This window comes from Anopheles cruzii, chromosome 3, assembly GCF_943734635.1.
Source record: "Anopheles cruzii chromosome 3, idAnoCruzAS_RS32_06, whole genome shotgun sequence".
NCBI lineage: Eukaryota > Metazoa > Arthropoda > Insecta > Diptera > Culicidae > Anopheles > Anopheles cruzii.
The window spans coordinates 5,172,320-5,191,440 of record NC_069145.1 but is presented as its reverse complement, the minus strand read 5'-3'; the positions used below and the strand labels follow the sequence as shown (position 1 = coordinate 5,191,440).

General features: G+C 52.2%; 3 protein-coding genes and 1 non-coding gene across 4 annotated transcripts; 2 read left to right on the top strand and 2 right to left on the bottom strand.

Moving 5' to 3' along the window:
- Positions 1-2,524: 2,524 nt before the first annotated feature.
- On the bottom strand, positions 2,525-3,184 carry LOC128272061 (uncharacterized). The gene is made up of 2 exons (XM_053009787.1): positions 3,061-3,184; positions 2,525-2,949 (listed from the first exon to the last, which is right to left on the bottom strand). The coding sequence occupies exons 1-2, from the start codon at positions 3,182-3,184 to the stop codon at positions 2,525-2,527; spliced, it is 549 nt and encodes a 182-aa protein (XP_052865747.1).
- Positions 3,185-12,309: 9,125 nt separating this feature from the next.
- On the bottom strand, positions 12,310-13,956 carry LOC128275199 (E3 ubiquitin-protein ligase TRIM37-like). The gene is made up of 4 exons (XM_053013615.1): positions 13,952-13,956; positions 12,834-13,868; positions 12,594-12,773; positions 12,310-12,535 (listed from the first exon to the last, which is right to left on the bottom strand). The coding sequence occupies exons 1-4, from the start codon at positions 13,954-13,956 to the stop codon at positions 12,310-12,312; spliced, it is 1,446 nt and encodes a 481-aa protein (XP_052869575.1).
- An 839-nt stretch (positions 13,957-14,795) lies between these two features.
- On the top strand, positions 14,796-14,867 carry Trnad-guc (transfer RNA aspartic acid (anticodon GUC)). Its single transcript has one exon. It is a non-coding gene; the product is annotated as a tRNA-Asp (tRNA).
- A 3,347-nt stretch (positions 14,868-18,214) lies between these two features.
- LOC128272183 (probable ribosome biogenesis protein RLP24) lies at positions 18,215-18,999 on the top strand. Its single transcript, XM_053009937.1, has 2 exons — positions 18,215-18,333; positions 18,406-18,999. Exons 1-2 carry the CDS (start codon positions 18,253-18,255, stop codon positions 18,913-18,915), a joined length of 591 nt encoding a protein of 196 aa, XP_052865897.1. The 5' UTR covers positions 18,215-18,252; the 3' UTR covers positions 18,916-18,999.
- The last annotated feature ends 122 nt before the right edge of the window (positions 19,000-19,121 follow it).

Here is a 19,121-nt window from a genome sequence, read left to right as displayed (position 1 = left end):
TCATCGGCGATTTTTGTCTACTCCAAAAAATTTATGGCAAAGAATCTTTATCAAATTTTGTGTCGGATATACGTAGCCCGCGGAAATTCAAATGTCACGAAAATATTTGATCAGACCACGTACGTGACCCTTTCTGCTATGCTCAGCATAATCGATCGTCGCCCGGCTGGCGTGATCCCGTTTATGCTAAGTCCAATGCTTATATCAACTGCTGCTTAGCGCGCTTCACCAAGAAGATGCAGTTCGGGTCGGGATGGTCCCAACGGGTATTCGTTCTTATTGTTTACCAATTCTTTCCAAGAACAGCGTTCGCGCTGCTACATTATTTCTCTAAACGGTTCTGCCTTCTCCACATACATTCCCCCTTATTATGAAACTCAAACGGATACTCAAGCGTTTTCTCGAGCGTCATTTTGCTATAGCAAGAGAGAAAGCAGATAGCGGTAAGAGAGAAGGCAGAAAGAGAAAGCTATAATGGGGCTAGGGGGATTGTGTCACTTTACTTAAGCTGGGGCTGCATCCAGCACATACTCACCCATAAACAATTAGTTTCTATGGTCAAAGCCATCTGTTAAAATCGAATAGGTACGCTTAACACGCAAAATTCTTTCGCTCGAGTTATCCGAATAGGGATAACGTTAACACCAATATTTCGCATCGAACCCGACGCCAATCAAGAGATGTCGATCAAATTCCTTCTCGAGCACAATCAAACACAAACTTCGCGATTCAGCATGTTTTCTTTAAGCCACCTGACTGGCAAAGTGATCGAACATAAAACAATTCGTCACAAAGTTGTAAATACTATTTTTATGATATTTACTCCTCAAATATTGCCGCGCATGCATGATCTCCGACAGCTTCGAATGTGACTGATGTGATTCAGAACAGAATATTGAACCGCGGCGCGAAATGTAATCGCGGCTCGCAGAATCGGCCCCGTTAGTCGATTCCAATGGCTGCCGGATTACCGAATATTGCCGGATTACCGAAAATAGGTACAGGTACAGGTTTATTTATTTTCTAGTTTCAAAAAAGAGCTTTAAAAAACACATGCAAAAATAAGTTTTGAATCATCATTGTTTATCATAATGTTTGTACTTTGCCATTATGCGAGAAACACGTCCCGATTGCCGCCTCGGGATCTAAGGCAACAGTCGATTCTGATTAGATAATTTTCAATGACTTTTTGCACATTTCGAGTGTTACCTCGGCCATAACTAAGCGAATGTTATTTTTCAAATGTTACAAAGTTGCCGGTTTGTCAGCATAAACATGACCTTTTTTCTTGTTTTGAAATAACAAAAGAGTGAAACAGTTTCCTCAGATTGTAGAGCGACCTGTTGGCTGCCAGCACCCTAGCAACCACCCCATCCGCATAGGCCTAGTTCTGGCTGGACTTGCAGTAGGTAGTTCCCGGAATCTCCACTCCAGAGTCCAAGATGAGAGTCGCACCTTCACCTCTAATAGCTTATGACGGTGGTCGCGGTCATTCCGAATTTAGTCATAGTCCAACACAATTTTATTTCCACCACCCTCCCAATGAGGAAACACATTTCTCTTCCTCTTCTGCCGCCATCATAGTGGCCATCACGAAACCATTGCAGTAGCGAACGATCACGCGCGCGAATCGCGCAACCGCGCATCGCGGCGTGCCATTTGACCCCGCCGAGCCGCGCCGTGCGGGGGGTTTTCCAATTTTCCCTGTGCGCCATCCACCGAAAACCTTGAGCATCCATCAGCGACAGCAGATTTCTGGCCAACGCGCCAAAGTGGTGGCCAATTGACCAACAGACAGTACACACACACTTTGGAGTTAAACACTTTTTCCTTGACGAGCGGCCCGCTGTTGATGGCATTTCCTAATCCTTCCCCCTCGGCCTCGACGGTTCTTTCTCGAACTTCGAGTTCTCCAACTCGGAAGTGGAGCACCCTGGAGTGCGACTGTGTGTGTGTGTGAGGTAACACGCAAACGCCATTGTGTTTTGTATAAAAAATTTGTCACCGTTGTTTTTTTTTATTCTAATCGAGGCTGGCGTGGCACAGGAGGGGCCCCGTGGTTGTCGCGGGAGCCACCGCCAACGCCGCCGTAGCCTCGGCCGTATGCGATATCCTTACAGTAATAAATAACAGCAAATAACAGAAGGGTATTGGTAACGGACTATTGGACGCTTCCGCTTGCGCCCGTGCTGCCCGTGCGCTTTCCCGGGGTGCACAGGATCACTGCTCGAAACTGCTCGAATTTACTCGAACCGGCAGGAGGCGCTAGCAGAAGCGACTGCGGCACGCGTCTCTCTCTCTGTCTCTCTATATACATACAGGGTGGGGTCCCTGTTCCCGCGGTGCAACACTCTCTGGTGGCCGCACGCCGAGGGCGACGCCGCCATAGCAATCGGCTAATCTCGTTCTCGTTCCGGCTTGGTCGGTAGACGGTAGAAATGCATCGTGTGTCCTGGGTCGTGTCGTGGGTCACTGGCTCTAGTGGGGTTTACGTGGGGTACTGTCCGCCGCGCACGGGCGCATCCTAGTACTGTCCCGCAGGTGGTCCGTACTCGGGCTTCGGTGGCCCATACTCGGGCTTCTTCTCCTTCTGCGTCTTGTACTTGATGAAGTAGACCTCCGGTTTGCTTGGCTTGGTCGGTGGCGGCGTCGGGATGACGATGTCCTCCGGCTCCTCCGGCTTCTTGTGCAGCACGTAGACGAGCGTCTTCTCTTCGTTCTGCGGCTGCGGCGGGATGATCGGGGTCTGCGGCTTCGGCGGCGACGGCGCCTTGATGAAGATGATCTTGTAGTGCTTCTGGGCCGGCGCTACCGTCGGCACCCGCGGGTAATACACTTCCTCCTTCTCCGGCGGCGGCACGTGCACGTAGATGTGCTTCTGGACGATCTGTGGCGCCGGGGCGTAGTTGTACCCGCCGCTACTGCTCGAACTGCTGCTGCTGCTGCCGCCTGCTGGTTCGGGAGATGGGATAGAAAGCGGAGTAAAGGGCTCAGATCTCAGAGGTCGGAGTCGGAACAGGACGCGCACTTGCACCGCCTGGCACCGCGCGCTCTACGGACCTGCGTACGGACCGCCAAAGTCACCGACCGAGGTGAACGACGGTGCCGAGTAGGACGAGAAGCCTGCCTCGGGGCGCGCCGTGGCGCACGCCAGGACCACACTTAGCACCACGAAGCACTTCATCTTGGACTTTCGAGTTTCTGGATCTCACTCTCCACGCAACGGAACCGACCGACCACAAGATTGCACTCTCCGAAGGGCTTCTGCCGCTGCTGCCGCTGCTGCTACTAGTTCGCAAGGTATGTTACTGGAACAATGCACTACTCGAAACTGTTGGCTCGTCTTGAAGTGCAATGATTATTTATACCAACCGCGGCCGAGCGGCCCACCACCACGCACCTCCACGCCGAGCCCGAGCCATCCGCAGACGAAGACGAGGCCCGAAGCCCGAAGATGAGCCCCGCGAAGAAGCGCGACCACGGCGAGACCGACTCTAGCCTCTCTACCTCTCTCTCTCTCTCGCGTGTGCGCGCACTCCACTCTGAGTCACGGAGTCGTCCCCGCGCGACGGCAATCTGCCTCCAGCCGCCAGTTTCGGCGGGGCAGAGGCGGAATCAATTCGATAGTTTTGCTAATCGCCACTGACAGATGTGATAATGTGCGTGTTTGTGCGTGTTGATTCCCGGTGGGGACTCCCCGCCGGGGTGAAGGCGAAGTCCTTGCCGCTAGCCTGTGCGCCGCCGGTACCTAGCGCCGAAACGGTAGCCAAACACCCCAGGCGGGCCAGGAAGGCGCGAACGAAAGGGAATCTTCTTCTCACTTTCTCAGCCTCGGACGAGTCCGGAGTGGCCCCGGGATGGGGGGATTCTCGGCTCCGCGCCGCCCCTAGGAGTCCGCCCGGTCGACACGGTGAAAGGTAACCAATCTCTTCCGTCTGTGAGGTGGCAGTCTGGCCGGTCCAGACCGCGACCGGGGTGATGGTCACCTCGCAGATGATTCCTCGCTCGTTTCGCCGGAGCGGAGAATGTGCGTTATGAGCCAGGACCACGACGGGCTACGGAGGCATAGTTAAGATTGGGCAAACGCCGCAACCCCATGCTGACGGCGCGAGAAGTGAAGAAAGAAAGAAAACAGTGCCATTAATATTACGAAATAGCGATTGAACAGCTCCGCGTGTGTGTGTGTGTGTGTGTGTGCGTGTGGAGTTACTCTCCGGGCCGGACCCGACCCTTCTGATCACTCCCGGGCTCCCGACGTCGGGGTATTATTTGTCTTAAGCGATAAGACTCCGCCGAGGTACCCGCGGACCATCGGTGAGGTAGTCGAGTTGACGTGGCGCTTGATTGATCACATGCCATGCATCCTCAATCCGTGCGTCGAGATTATGCTGTGTGCGCGCCTGTTTGGGGCATTTTACGCGCGTTTAACCAACATTCACCAGCCAAGTGTTGGCCAGAAAGTCCTGCCCAGCGGCACCCGGGTTGATTTGGGGTTATTCGGTCAAACCGAACGAGGTGGTGGTCCCAATTTTTGCTCTGGGCTGCGCGGAGTAGTCAATCCAGCTATATCCCAAGTGTTGAAACTGGAAGCAATCAGACCGTAAGCTCAGTGGTGTCTCTGGGGATGCTTTAGAAAGAACGGTGACAGAGACTACTAATGACTAAACAGAGAAACTAATGTCAAAGACACAGGGTGCTCGAGCCTTCCCGATGTTCAATGCCAGAAATGTTCACCTAAGCAAAGGCGTTCACCATTATAGGAACCGAGAAGTAATTTAATTACTCGAAATCCCTTCACAATTTATGTTTTCTTCGGGTTGTTAAATTTGAAAGGAAAAGAAATCGACAAAACTTCTGATTTAAAGTTAGATTTTCAATAAAACAGTAGGTTCCCCAAATAAGCCCGAGTGGCAGTAGGAAAAGCCTCAACAATCTCAGTGTTCCACTGCAACGATGTATAACATGTTTGTAACATTGTGAAGGGTACCGGACTGGCCTGAACCGACAAGCAGCCCGATGATCCCCAATTACACCGTTGCCCCCTCGAGACGCCAATCAATCCCATTTCCAACGGTCGCGGTCTAATAAATGGCTGCCCTCACAATGGTTGCCTTAGTTTTCCCCGGGACCGGGAACGAAAAGCCCAAGATGAGCCACTTCCTGTGCGGTGTTATGCAAACGAGCGTCCATCTTTATCGTGACTCCAGAGCGGAGCGGAGCACCAACGGAAAAAGTTTGCGGCCTCAGCCTCAGGGACCTGGCTGGAGCAGCCAAAGGTTGCCCTTTAACGGACGGCTCCCGTTAGGTCGGGCGGACGGACGGACGGAAAATGCAACGGTGCTCTGCCAATGTGGCCGCCACCGGGCGCACATATCTCCGCTCCGCAGGAGTCGGAGCAGGATTTATGTTTCGCCGTCGATTTTCACCCGGGCGCCCTTTTGCCGGGCTGATGCCATTCAATGGTCGCGATGGCCAGATCGCGATCGCGAACCTGAAACCGCCGGATTCGTGCGGGCCATCCGCAAATCGGCCGGATTGAATAACCTGGCACAAACTGTCAGTCGCATCGCGTCATCGCGTTCCGGTTGCCAGCATCGCGCAACAATTGAATCTGAGGCGAGCGATGCAGGGCAAACAAGCGCCTGTAGTGGGAGTCCGGCCGCCAGAAGAAAACATCGGCAGCCGTCGGTCGGCCAGCCAGAAGACCCTAACCGGGCAAGACTCCGAAGGCAAGATCCGAAGCAGAATAAATCGATTTTTTGCCCCGGCGCCTGTCAAGAGCGATGCGCACGAAGGATGCCCCGAAGTCCGACCGCGAATCGGAGTCGGACTCGGAGCGTTTACATAACCGCCTGCCACCGCTCATGACGTTTCTAGAGCCCGCCAGATTAATGCCGGATTATGGGTCGGACGTTCGAGTGCCGGACTGAACTGATTTTTGGGCCGCTACGAGCCGCGCGTCAGGTGATTTGGGTGCCCACTCCACTCTTTGCGGGCCCCGCAAGCAAACAAACCCGGGCCTCGACCCTCGGATCGACAAATTTGGCCGGACCGCTCTGATCCGCCACGCAAATCATCACTTTGTTCCATCAATCTTCCACAGCGCTGCAGAGCTCCGAACAGGGATCCGAACACCACACGACCAGGTCATGTCTAGCGCGCTGATCATCATGATCATGGATGATGGTGGCGATGCTGTGGCTGCCGTTTGAAAGCGAGAGTCTTAACCATTTGACCTTGCATAATTACCTACCGTGCCGTGCCGTGCCGCGGCCGAAGCCGGTTACGTTCGGTGGCCAACTTTTCCGGAGCCAACGGTCCCCCGGACCCCGCGCTCGTGTGTGCTTATTATTTTTCCTTCCTTCGCGTTGCGGTGCGACGTGCGCATTCCCTTCACTCTCCGTGCACCAGCAGGTGGGAGCTCGCCGAAAGCCGAACGCTGCGGCCCACAGAACCACACGCGGCCCGGTGCGCGCATTCCTGAACCGATCCGAACCGAAAATCTATCCGTGGGCTCGCACTCCAATTACGGCAGCTCTTTAGCTAAACGCGAGCATCCGTGGCCCTCCTTGGTCCGGTCTGCGCAGGTGGTGCAGCGTGTCAAGATCGCGAGCCCCCGTGCTGTCCCAAGCACCACAGAAGTCCGCTCGGAGCTTGGACCCCGTTCGGTGGTGACATAAATCGATCTCCGATTGCCTAAGTGCCTCTTTGTAGGGGGCTCACCCTAGCTGTCCTCACCTTGGCCTCGGCGCGAGTGTTATGCCAAGGGGTGAGCCGGGCCGCCCAAAAATGGTGGCGGCCACTGAAGGATGTCATCATGCAGATCGAAACCCCGATACGAGGAGGTCCTCGTACGGTGCTCTCATTTTTTTTTGGTCCGAGCTGACCCCGTCAGCTCTTGGCAGGGCATCGGTTGGCCGGTGTCAAGTGCGCCACGACACATCGACACGTAACGGGGAGGATTAGAAAAGACGGAGAGAAAACAAATTAAATTCAACTTATGCCCGGGCCCCAAGGTCAGCACTTTGGACCGCGTGTGCGTGTGCCCCGCCAACATCCGCCGCCACCGAGAGTTCGACCACAACAACAATGTCGGCCGCCGGAGTGCAGGAAGTGGATTAAGCGTACTTCGACCGGCCGGCGGCCGGAGCGGATGAAATTGAAGATTTTTCTTTCTCGCCGCGCCGAGGGTTGCATAATTGCGCGGCACCGAGGTGCGGACCCCGATGAAGCACCGCTAATGAGCCGAAGAGGGTAGGCCGCACAAATAAGGCTGTAGCAGCCGTATCGTAAAGCGGACGCCTGACGACGGACAATGGATTTGTTCGCGCGATTGACACTCGACGCGCTTCCTCGACGCTGTGTAGGGCGCCCGACTCCAGGAAGGAAAGGTTTAATTTTTTTTCGCAACCGCCGAGAGCCCGATTTCGGAAGCATCCGGCTGCCGGTCACTCGAAACGTTACCGGCTCGTCGCTTTCGCCAATCAAAACGCGACGGTGGCGGTGATCTTGAGACGGACCATGGAAGCTCTGTATCAGCTCGCAGCGCAGGAAACGCCCGAGTTCTGTGAAGCACAGTCCGCGGTAGCCGCCACAACTGGTCGACTGACCATCTGACAATCTTTGTGGTAAAACCCAGAAAAACGTATAAAAGTAACAGGCGAACATTGGCGTGATGCAACTGACTTTCGGTTCGCTTTTTCGGGTCAAGAACGCACCGGGCAGATGCCGCAGCTTGATTGCTTTCGATGAGCACCAGCACGTGGTGATAAGCCAAAGGATGCGAAGTCCCGGCGTCGGGTTGGAACTGAAAGTTGCATTCACTCCACGGTCCACTTAGTGAACGTGGGGTTCTCTACCAGGTTGTTCTATAAGTTTTGAGTTTCAATAAAAGAATGCGCCGCTGCCAACCTAATTTTTTTTCTTTGTTAGTACACTCTTCAGAACTTATGTGAAGTTTCATTCAATCTGTCACTTTATTCGTGCAGAGATTTTATTTTTATTTTTCAAAGGTCTAAAAGCAAATGAAATTTATGAACTAATGTTGTTGTAAGGACTCTTCGCCTTCAATTAATACAGTGCAAAAGATGGCTTGCCGAATTTAAACGTGGTCGTACAAGCTTTGTAGACGATCCACGTCCAGGACATCAAAAAACCGCAACAAAAGACTACAGAATGTTGTGAACCTGTTTCGTCGGCACCGAAACGAGTTCGTGTCCAGAAGAAGCCAAGAAAAAGCCGAAGAAGGAAAAAATTCTTTTTCAACAGATCAATGCACCGTGTCCCAAGAGCATTTTGACAATGGCAAAAATCCATCCAGACTGCTCCAAACTGTGAATTGTTGGAGCATTCACCGTATTCACCAGATTTGGCCTCTAGCGCCTTCTATCTATTTCCAGAGCTAAAAAATCGAGAGCACACGTCGAAAGCATTTTTCTTCAAACGAATGAGGCCGTAACCGCTGTGGAAAAGTATTTTGCGGCCCTTTCAGCTTCTTGCTTCAGAGATAGAATTCAAAAATTGGAATCTTGTTGGAACAAGTGTACTGATGTTCAGGGAGACCAAACTGTTTCTCAAACCATAAAATTGTGTTTTACTTATCGATCGACAAAACTTATTGAACACCCTGTTAGTATGAAGTATTAAGTGAAGTCTCTGGTGCTGATGAGGGAATCGTAACGGCGAGCAGCCAAGCTGTGACAGCATCCGCAGCGTAATTCTTGGACCAAAAAATCGCTACCCGTTTGAGGTTTTCTAATTAAAAGGAATTCCAAACTTGTCCAGACCTGCGCCAGGGAAGTACACCTGGGGGATTCATAAGCTGCATCGGCATCGCTCGGCAGCCCGGCGGCGATGTACAAATCGGAACCCTGTACATCGGCTAATTGCTGTCGCGTAACGCGACCGATTGCGGTGAATGGCACCTAATTACGGGCGGCAGCGAGCGTAAGCGATAAATCAAACGACAATAGATTCGGAGGGCGAAACAATCGGGCTTCGGGCCAGTCTTCAATTCGACTGCCGCGCGGTCCCACGCAATTATCGCGTGCTCTCTTTTCTAAAAGTGCATCATTCGGGGCCCCGGCCACTTACTTTTACACCGTACACTGTTTGAACTCCGTTCCGATTGCCGTTTTGGGCCGTCGCTGTTGGTTCAACAGTGCATAATTTAGGCGTAATGCATAACGGCGCGATCACTATCGGCTGCCGCGGCTTCCTCGCATCGCACCGCACTAATCCGGCCGATCTTAATGATCTCGGATCATCTCGGTCGGATAGAAACGCTGGCGATGAAAATTATATCACTATCACTATCAACCCTGGTGCTGCCTGGGTGTTACGTCACCGATCCCGTTCTGCTGCTGGCCAGCACGGCCAGCCCGAAGTGGGCCGATTCTTGGCCGGCCGTATTTTATTGGGTACATTATTTTATTAAAGTTTCCCAACCAGCCGACCACCGTTCACGATCCGGGCGTCGATTTCCGCCCTCGGTTCGACCCGGTTCGCTTCGGCCAGAAAAAAAAAACAAATCACTTTTGTAGCCATTGCAGCGGGGCGGGGGGCCACGACGTGCCGCGACCGCACAGGTTGGTTCCCATCATCTGGCGCTCCATAAACGGGCGCTCCATAATTATATGAATTCATTATTTCAATGTTTTTCGCCCGCGTTCTCTTTTCTTTCTTTTCTTCGAGCTTTTTCCGGCCGACGAAAGCAAACCCCAGAGTGAGCATCACTCCGCCGAGCGCTCCACGGCGAATTAATCAACGAGCATTTCACAAAATAAAACTGCCCGAAAAGCATAGCCCCACCGCACGCGGCCGACACAATGAGCGATTGAAGCGGGGCCTTTCAGCGCCGGAAGAAAAAACAAACCACGGACCCAGCAGCCAGCCAGCGGCGAAATAAATTAACCAACGCAAGATCGTCGACAAGTCAAATAGCAGAGCGAACGAAAACGAAAAGCAGAATGAAACAGAAATTATATCACTTCGAGCGAGCGCGCGATCCGCAAATCAGCACATCAGCCCGGGCTAAAATCTGGAGCGAAATCTCGGAACGACGGAAAAGTGGTGCATTTTCCATTCGATGGCGCACGGCTGGTTGCGCCACGTGGCGTGAAAAGGAAATATGACTGGAAAAACGTCGCTACGCGCATCGTGCGGTGCGGAATCCCACAGCCGAACAGGCGACCGTACAAAAGCAGAGGGTACAACCTTTGCGCGGGGCCGGTCATTAGTGTGCGCACACGCCAGTGTGTCACAGGGCCACCCCGCCATCGGCAGTGGGTCTCGGGGATGATGAATGGTGTAGGATCGAACGATGATTGCAGTGGACCCGCGAGCACTGCACAGCTCGATTGATTTGGTCAAGAAAATCTTCAAATCTTCGGTCGCCGGGAAAAGCGTAAGCCAAGCCTTCTGGTGCCAGGTTTGAAGGTTGCCCACATCCAAATACGGGACGAGGGGTACGATTTTCGGTGGTACAATTTTAGTACCTTTTACGTTGCGATCCGAACGAAAGACTTCAATGCGTGTGAAAATCGGGGTTCTTCGCTTTTGGCGCAATACTCGCCAAACTCGGCAGTTGTTTCGTTTTCGCAAGCGAAAGCTAACGGCTTTTTAGTGGCTCGTTTCGCCTGTGGACAGTGCAATTAATTTGCTCCAGTAGTTTTCAGCAGTATCAGTAGTGGAGAGTTTTGTGTGCGTTAGGCGCCCAACAGACAGCATTATTACGGGAAGGTTTCACACTGACCACTCACACGCCATGGGATGCTGATGATCGACAATGACATTTTTATTTTGAAAGTGAACGGCACTGGACCGTTAAGAGGAACATCCCGAGCCCGAGCCCGTGCATCCTCTCGCTCGTGTGCGATCGTTAATTTTATTACTTCTGCCTGTCTGCCGGGGTTGGCCTCCTGTGGCGCGCAGCAGGTACGCGGTGAAATGAGCCGCTTCTATCAATCAACCGCCGCTGATGCTGCACGGGACGGCACGGTTCGCCGCCGACCAGTACCGTTCCGAAGAAGGCACCCGTGGGGCCGTGTAAATAAAATTATGTCACTAGCGCACCGGGGAACGGGGTTTTGTGGTGCCGCCGGCTCCACTGTGGGGCACTGTGCAACCGTAGCATTACGTTATGGCACGCCACGCGGATAGTGGTGGCTGATAAGCCCCCTTAATGGAAGACGAATCCGAAGAGTGTTGAAGAACGGCCTTAAACGGAAGAGACCTCTCTGCACGATGCCACTAAGATCTGAAATGTCCACTCAACTGCTCGATCCCTTCGATCCGGTGCTCACCCCGGTGCTGCTTGGTCTTATTAAAGAAAATTAGAAACTTTCCCGAAAGGTCCTCGACACACACACACACACTTTATTGCACTCCTTCACGCCGACCCGAACGACACGACATAAACATATCAGCAATCTGAAGTCCAGCTGCTGGCCATTCCAACGAACATTCCACGGCCATGTTAAGGCTTCCCTCACTCATGTCTTCCAAAACCACCCAGGCCAGGTGGTTCCCGAATCGCGGAGGCTTCCGAAAAGGTCTGCGATTGAACTTCACGTAAGAAGCCATCCGGTGCATTGCACATAAATCTGCAGCTCCTTTCACGCAGCCCAACCGAAGACCGTATCGTTCCCGGGGTCTACCTTCACTCTACCAGCCGGTCCGGCGCGGGACTACATCACGCGCGGAAGGCGGGAGTGAAGTGTGATTGCGTACCTGTCCGATTGCGGATGTTTTGGTTTGGTCCTGCATTGGAGCTGGCCGGTTTGGCGAGGAACATCCCTTCCCGATATGACCGAGGTGGGAAGATGCTGCACAGACCAGGAAGCAAAACTCACCACCGACCTTCCAGCTAGAGCGTTCGGTGGCGATCGCAGGCAGAGGAACGGCCTCTAAAACGGCCTCTCTGTGGTAGCGCCAGCCGGTGCAACATTCACTTTCGAATCTACCGAGGGCATTCCGGGCGTTCTTCCCGTTCGGGCTCACATCTTCGTGCCTTGTGGTCGGCAATCTTGTCCCTGGTGGTGTCAGTGTTCGAGTTATCGCACTCGCAATTACAGTAGCAGAATGCGATCTTCACACTATGAGACCGAATGAGAAATGATCCTTGATCCTGAGTCCTTCGATCAGTTCAGTTCAACTATTTATTTAGTATTTCAGCTTACAGCTTAAAGGAACTCGTTGTCTACGACAAAAGGAAATAATTTCCCCCAAATAAAGAGAGAGAGAGAGTGGCAGAGAGTGGAAGCGAGCCGTAGTAAGGTATCAATGGAATTCCGCTGGAGACCGGACCGCCTAATCCCCGTCGCTACCGGGCCCAACCGCTCGCATGCTGTAGAGCAGCTCGAGCGTATCGTCCCGCAAATAGTTCCCGTCCAGAATCTTGCTGCGGGGCGCCAGGTCCCAACCGAACACCTTGTCCGTCGGCGGGCGACCCTTCCGCCCATCGAAGCTCTTGCGGAACGTTTTGCTAATCGTCTTCTGGGGCTCGCAGTGCAGCAGCTTCACGATAAACTCCACCCTGTAGACGAAAGTGCTTCAATCGACGCATCGGCCAGTCCACTCGTCGGCTCACTTACCTCGTCGGTGTTCCTTTGAAGAGCTGCACATGGCAACTGATTTGGTCCGCCTCGGCCGAAACCGTGATGAACCACGTGCTGCCGCGGCTGTCGACGAACTCGTGCGCATACATCTCCCGATGGAGCGTCCAAAAACTGCCGATCGTAAACATTCCCGTCTCAAAGCTTCCGGGAAGGTCTCTGCAAAATGGGGGCAGGTGATTAGTTCTCGAAAAACTTTGCGTTGCCCCGGGCGCTTACAATGTAAGGGCAACCGGAAGCTTCGCCTCGTCCGCCGAAGGTTTCCGCAGGATGCCATCGCAGATGCTCAAGATCTGCGACTTTTGCTGAATGACGTGCGGCTTGTTCCCGTGCCCCAGATCGTACCACATGTCGTCCAGCTCGTGATCGATCTGCGCTACCTCGTCGGTGATCTGGAACCGCTGCTTGATCAGCGCCAGCACCTTCTCGTTGTGCTGCTGATCGAGGCTTTCGAGAGCGGCCACCGCGATCGCGTCCAGCGCGCGGCGAGCCTCAATCTTCAGGCGCCGAAACAGCAGTATTCTCTGGTCGATCCGCTCCGCACTCAGCACCATCATTTCCCGGTGGTGGTGCACTTTATTGATTTCGGCCGACATCAGACTCAACGTTTGCTCGAACGTCACATCGAGCGCCTTGAACGTGTGATCCCGGTGCAGTGGCTCGTCCACGTCCGTGGCGCACTGCTCGCAAATACACTGGCTGCAGGTGGCACAGTAGAAGTTCAGTAGCTTACCGTGGCGCGGACACGGCACACTCTTGCTGTTGCTGGACCCGGCCGACTCACAGCCAACGTCGGCCGCCGGTACGGGATCGGGCTCTGGCGCTGAGCTTTCGGCCACGGGCACCTGTTGCAGTTCGCGCACTAGGTCATCGAACCAACGCACCTTTACCAATTGCTCCGTTTTCAGCACGACCTTGCAGTGAGGACACGACTCGACGCCCATCCCGAGCCACTCGGTGATGCAGTGGGAGCAGTACAGCTTCGAACACTGCGGGCACAGATGGGGGTCCTTCAGCCTATCGAAACAGATCGTGCACTTGAAGATATCGTTGAATCGCACCTGTAAAAGGGCACCCCCAGCAGACGACTGAACCGAAGCCGCCTTAGAGCAACACGGCTTCGACGCGCGGCTCGGGCCGGCAACCGGCTCGGGACTGCCGTAGCGCGGTGTGCGGAGAAACGCCAAATCGATCCGATCGCACTCTCTACGATCGGGAGAATCGATCTGCTCCGCCGGGTCGGTGCGACTTTCACTGCAACGAAACCCGGTGGTGTTGTTAGGCGTCCCGATCCCGATAGCCCGGAGCAGAAGAACACTGCCGGCTGCATGGCTTACCTCATTCTTTCTCGCTTCTAACTCGGCCAAAGCGCACGCGAAACGCAGCTTGGAAGCGTAATTTAATGTACGGCACACACGGACAATAGTCGCACACTAATCGTTCACACAGCGGTCACGCCAGCGAAAGTGAAATGGAGGGTGCCTTTGTTCTCACCGGACTGACAGATGGCCGCACTGGATTCTGAGGTCATTTGGGCCACATTGGGCTACGGGGAGTCACAGGCCTAGCTTAGAGTGAAAGGGGAATAGATAAAAAGTCAGAGAAGTTTAGAGCACCGTTAATCAGAAGCAAGAATTGGGGCGTCCGATAAGTCTTCCGACTAGTCTTGTGCGATTTTGGGCGGGTTTTAATTGCTCTTTAGTTATTCGACTTTTTGTAACATATTTTTTTAGTTACCCTACTGATCATGCTCAGTGTTTTATCGATCTCCGTCTTAACTTTTAGTCGGATAGCAGTTATATTGTAACGCGAGATGCAGTTGAAACTGTAGGGCCACATGAAGCGGAAATAAACGATTTGACATTACACTGTAACGTCTACGTCTGTTGACGTCCACCGGATGCTGGACGGGGGAATCGGAAGACAGGGTCCGTTTTTGCTAGCTCTTTTCATGCAGCATCAGAGCTCGATGACCGGGCCCGATGTTCTGGATGTTGTTTGTTTTTTTATTCCATTGTTTAGTGTTGATTCCATGTAAAGTCCCCCGTCTAAGCACCACGGCAATACTGTGACTATCATTTGAGCGTCCCATGCACTGACTGAAGTTCGGAACGCGTTGCAGTTACGCGGCAGTCACGCGGTCGCTTCTTGTACCGCTTTTGACACTCACAAACCAAGAATTCCTCGATAGTATAGTGGTCAGTATCCCCGCCTGTCACGCGGGAGACCGGGGTTCGATTCCCCGTCGGGGAGGAAAAGCTTTTTTATTTTTTTTTTTATTCGCGGATTCCCGCGGAGTACGGGGATTCATATACAATTTGACATAAGCGGGATCGATTTGAGATTTTTACGCTCCGTTTTTTGCTTCGTGTGGCCCTCCAGAAATAGTCCGAGTTCCGAGGACCGAGTTTTGACCGTGCCGTCAGTCGACTCATTACCCTCAATTTAACAAAAACAAAAAGTGTTTCATTTTTGCAAGCCACATCACCCAAATGGTAATTATTTAATGCTTTTTACTCTTCGGCCCTCTGGCCCGGCGCTTCTGCCGGCGCTTCTGCCGGCGGCCGTGGTCGGCTTGACATTTAAGCTGCAAATTTCCGTACGCCGGTTGTATCCTTGGTTGCTCAATGGCTCCCTTGGGGACAGGCGACTCTGCTAGTGGCGATCATAATTATTGTCCCAAAAAAAAACCATACGAAACCTCCACAAACGCCAGCCAGCCAGTGTTGTTTGGCCGTTTAGCACCAAACGATAAACCTTGTCTTGTCTGGCACAAATTATTCGGCGACTACAAATGAGCAGTGATTCACAAGCAGTGCTCTCTCAAGTCCCCGAATGGCGGGTTTGTGCGAAATTCGCTTCGCTTCCGAAATTTCACTAATTAACCTAGACCTAGACACCAGCGGGCCGGCGACAATAGTCGACGTTCGGAAGGCGCTTTAAAGCTTTAAAGTAACTTCCCTTCAATCGGCACGAAGGTGAGCCATTCATCATCACCTGCCGCAGCACTACGCAGCTACGGCACCCGCGGACGATAAGAAGTTGGACGATTGGCAGAGGAAGATGGAAAGTGAAAGGAACAACTTCATCATCGACGGCGGTGATGTTTAACTGATGGCGGTGGTTCCTCCCGGGTTTGAAGATCGGCGCACCAACCCAAACCAGTCAGAAAATCGTACCGAGCAGATCATTTACATCACCGTTTCATCACTCTAATGCTCGCTAATCAAACGAAGCTCGGTGCTCGATGCTGCGACAAGAATGCGCGCGCCAGTTGGGGCTAGCGGTTTGAAATAAACTTTAAGAGCTACAATTAAACACTGGCCATGTTGAAAGAGACCACGGGCCAACCGAAAGAAAGGGGAATTAAGGGCGCCATAGCCATGCTGAGCGAGGATCCTTAGCAATCAAAAGTTCCAGCAGATCATGTCGCGCGGTGATGATCAATTCGTTGCTTCTGCACTGTGCCCGGTGCTTCACATAGTACCGTGCTCTTGTTTCAGTTTTCTTGTTGGAGCTTTTTGGTGCCAACACTTTCCATTCGGTGACCCACATCCACATTAAATGAGACATTATGTACATATAGTTTTTTTCCCGCAGTGCGGTTGCGTAAGGTGTTTCGTACTTGATCACTGTCACTGGAATGCATTGTTGAATGCAAAGATATTGCTTCATATTTTTCAAATCACGTCTAATGAGTCAATTCTGCTGGGATGTGAAAGCCCACATCTAATCGACGGGATCCAGCCCAACGTAAAGAAATTGATCGCGCGCATGGCATGAAGTTCATGGCACAAGAGCACAACGCAACCTGTTACAGCAAAAACACCTAATTTGCTCCAAATCAAACGAGCCCCTACCCAGTTCAGCTTCATGGTTTATGTTTATTACACGCCATTTCCTCCACTTGCGTGTGCGCACTACACAGCTGCTTATGTAAGGTGGTGCATTCCGTGGAAAAACAGATCCACACACGAGCCATCCCATGGGATGCTTTTATCTCGGCACCGAACACTCTCAACCGGTTCGGGCGCCGGTGAGTCACACGCACGGTAGCGTGCGTGTTTTGCAAGTGCTTCTTCCTGTTTCCGTGGTGTTGCGATCCCGCAGAAGCTGTAAACATAATTCGATGTTCATGCATTTCGGTTCACTGTGTATGTATCCGTTCGAACATCCCAGCGGGCAAAATCTGTCGTGCGACCTCGGAACAACCGTCGGGACAAGCTCGGAACAAAGAATTTTAATTCTCTTGTTCCGACGCGTTTTTCTGCCCGGCGCTGAAACGCTTCATGTATAACGCTTTAGTGGTGTGTGTGTCATGAACTCGGTTCATCCAGTACCTCCCCCCCTCCCGCCCTAGCCCACGTTTCGGATCTGAATATACCCGACAAACTTGGTTAAAATTTTAAAACCTTTATTTCTCACAAATCGTATAACACTATAAAAACACCACTAAACCTATCACGTGCACATCACTATACTCCTGCAGCGTCCTACGGCACCATTTCACGCGCTTCCTTCTGGAGACGGGACGTTGCTCAGCTCACTTGGTGGTACCTGTAATTGAAAAAAAAGGACCTGTGAACACTTTAAACACTGCAGAATTGTTAAAACACTGCCACAATACTTACTTATAAACATTTACGGCATCCTCCTGCAGCTGCAATAAGCAAAAGAAAGAGATTATTATAGAAACACTGCGCAACTCTGTGCGAACATAACGAGCGATCTTTGATCACTCTGAGCACCAAAAACACTTGCAATACTTACCAGATTCTTTCGGCAATACCTTCTGCAGAGATTTGGCGAACTGTAAACATAAAAATAGCACTGAATTAAATAAAAATACAACACTTTTTAACGTACTTACTGCGGCTGGCTCTGAGGCGTCATCACTTTGCTTGGAATACTTGCGATCACAACAAACCGAACTGACAGTTGAATGGCCAACGCACACACAAACACCGCGTTGGGTATCATCGTTCAATAAGTCCTGAGACTAGCGTAGAGATGGCGCTAATAATGCCATTTATATACCAAGGTTCACAAGTACCAACCTTCAGACAAGATATAATTAATTGTAAGATGTAATATAATTTGATGTAATTCAAAACATAACATAGTTATTTCATTTACTTCGTAGTTTTTCATAGTTTTTATTTCAAACATTTCATAGTTAGTGTCGGGACCTATTGAACGATGTGTTATGTTCACGGAGGCCGCGCATGCGCACAAACGAAGCGTCGATTCGAAGAGCGAGAAAGGAAAAACATGATCGAAGGAGCGAATGAAATGGCAACACTCGGTGTTGCGCTGGGCCTGTGACAGAGTGAGGTTGTGGGCTCGAGGGGGTAGGAACGGGGAAAAACATCGCGCAACGGACGAATTTTTGAAACGCTTTGCCCGCGGGGATCCTTACAAACGGTCACTTTAAATTAACTGTTCAAACTGGTCACCCTAAACCCATAGGCCGTTTGACATTCGCATTCGATTGACGAGCTGGCAACACTGTCGGCAAGGAAAGCATGCTCCGTTTGACAGAAACGGCCTTTTATTTATTTACAGCGCGCGTGGTGTGTTCGGTGCCAAACATTGTGCATCGAAATTCGCCAAAAATCGCCACACCGACACTCGCAAAATGCGCATCGAAACGTGTTTCTTTTGCTCGAGCAAAATCTTCCCCGGACACGGGATGGTTTTCGTTCGAAACGACTGCAAGGTAAGCGAGGGCTGGCAGTGCAATGGGCACATGTGGCTCACTCACACACACGAGTACGTTCCTCCGGCACAGGTGTTCCGGTTCTGTCGCTCCAAGTGCCGCCGGGCGTTCAACAAAAAGAAGAACCCCCGCAAGATCCGCTGGACCAAGGCGTACCGCAAGACGCACGAGAAGGAGCTGACCGTCGACCCGAGCTTCGAGTTTGAGAAGCGGCGCAACGTGCCGATCAAATACAACCGGGAGCTGTGGTCGAAGACGATCGAGGCGGTGAAGAAGATCAACGAAATCAAGCACCGGCGCGAGTGCCACTTCATCATGGAGCGGTTACGGAAGGCCCGTGACCACGAAATCCATCGCGACATTGTGGACGTGCAGAAGAACATCAGCCTCATTCGCTCGCCCGCCATCGGACTGAAGGAACGGCGCGCCCGAGAGGAAGCCCAGGACTCCGCCCTGCTGATGGACGTAGAGGGAGCGGCCGGCGAAGAAGAGATTCAGTACGTGGACGCACGGGCGCTCGAAAAGCAGCTCGAAGAGTCGTCCGAGCTGCTCGAGGATGACGAGGAAATGTTGAAGGCCTAAATATGTATGTTGTTGTGAAACGAAAAAGGAAATGCTACGGCGCAAACACGGTCACAAGCAATAAAAAGCGTGCTTCGATTGTGATTAAAGCAATGCACTATGACGTATTACTCTGCCATCGCGGCGGTCACCCGCCTTTAATAGGATTACTCCCGAACGCGTTCTTTGCCGTTTCGAAGCAGTGCTCGTTAGCGTGAGGTGTTCAG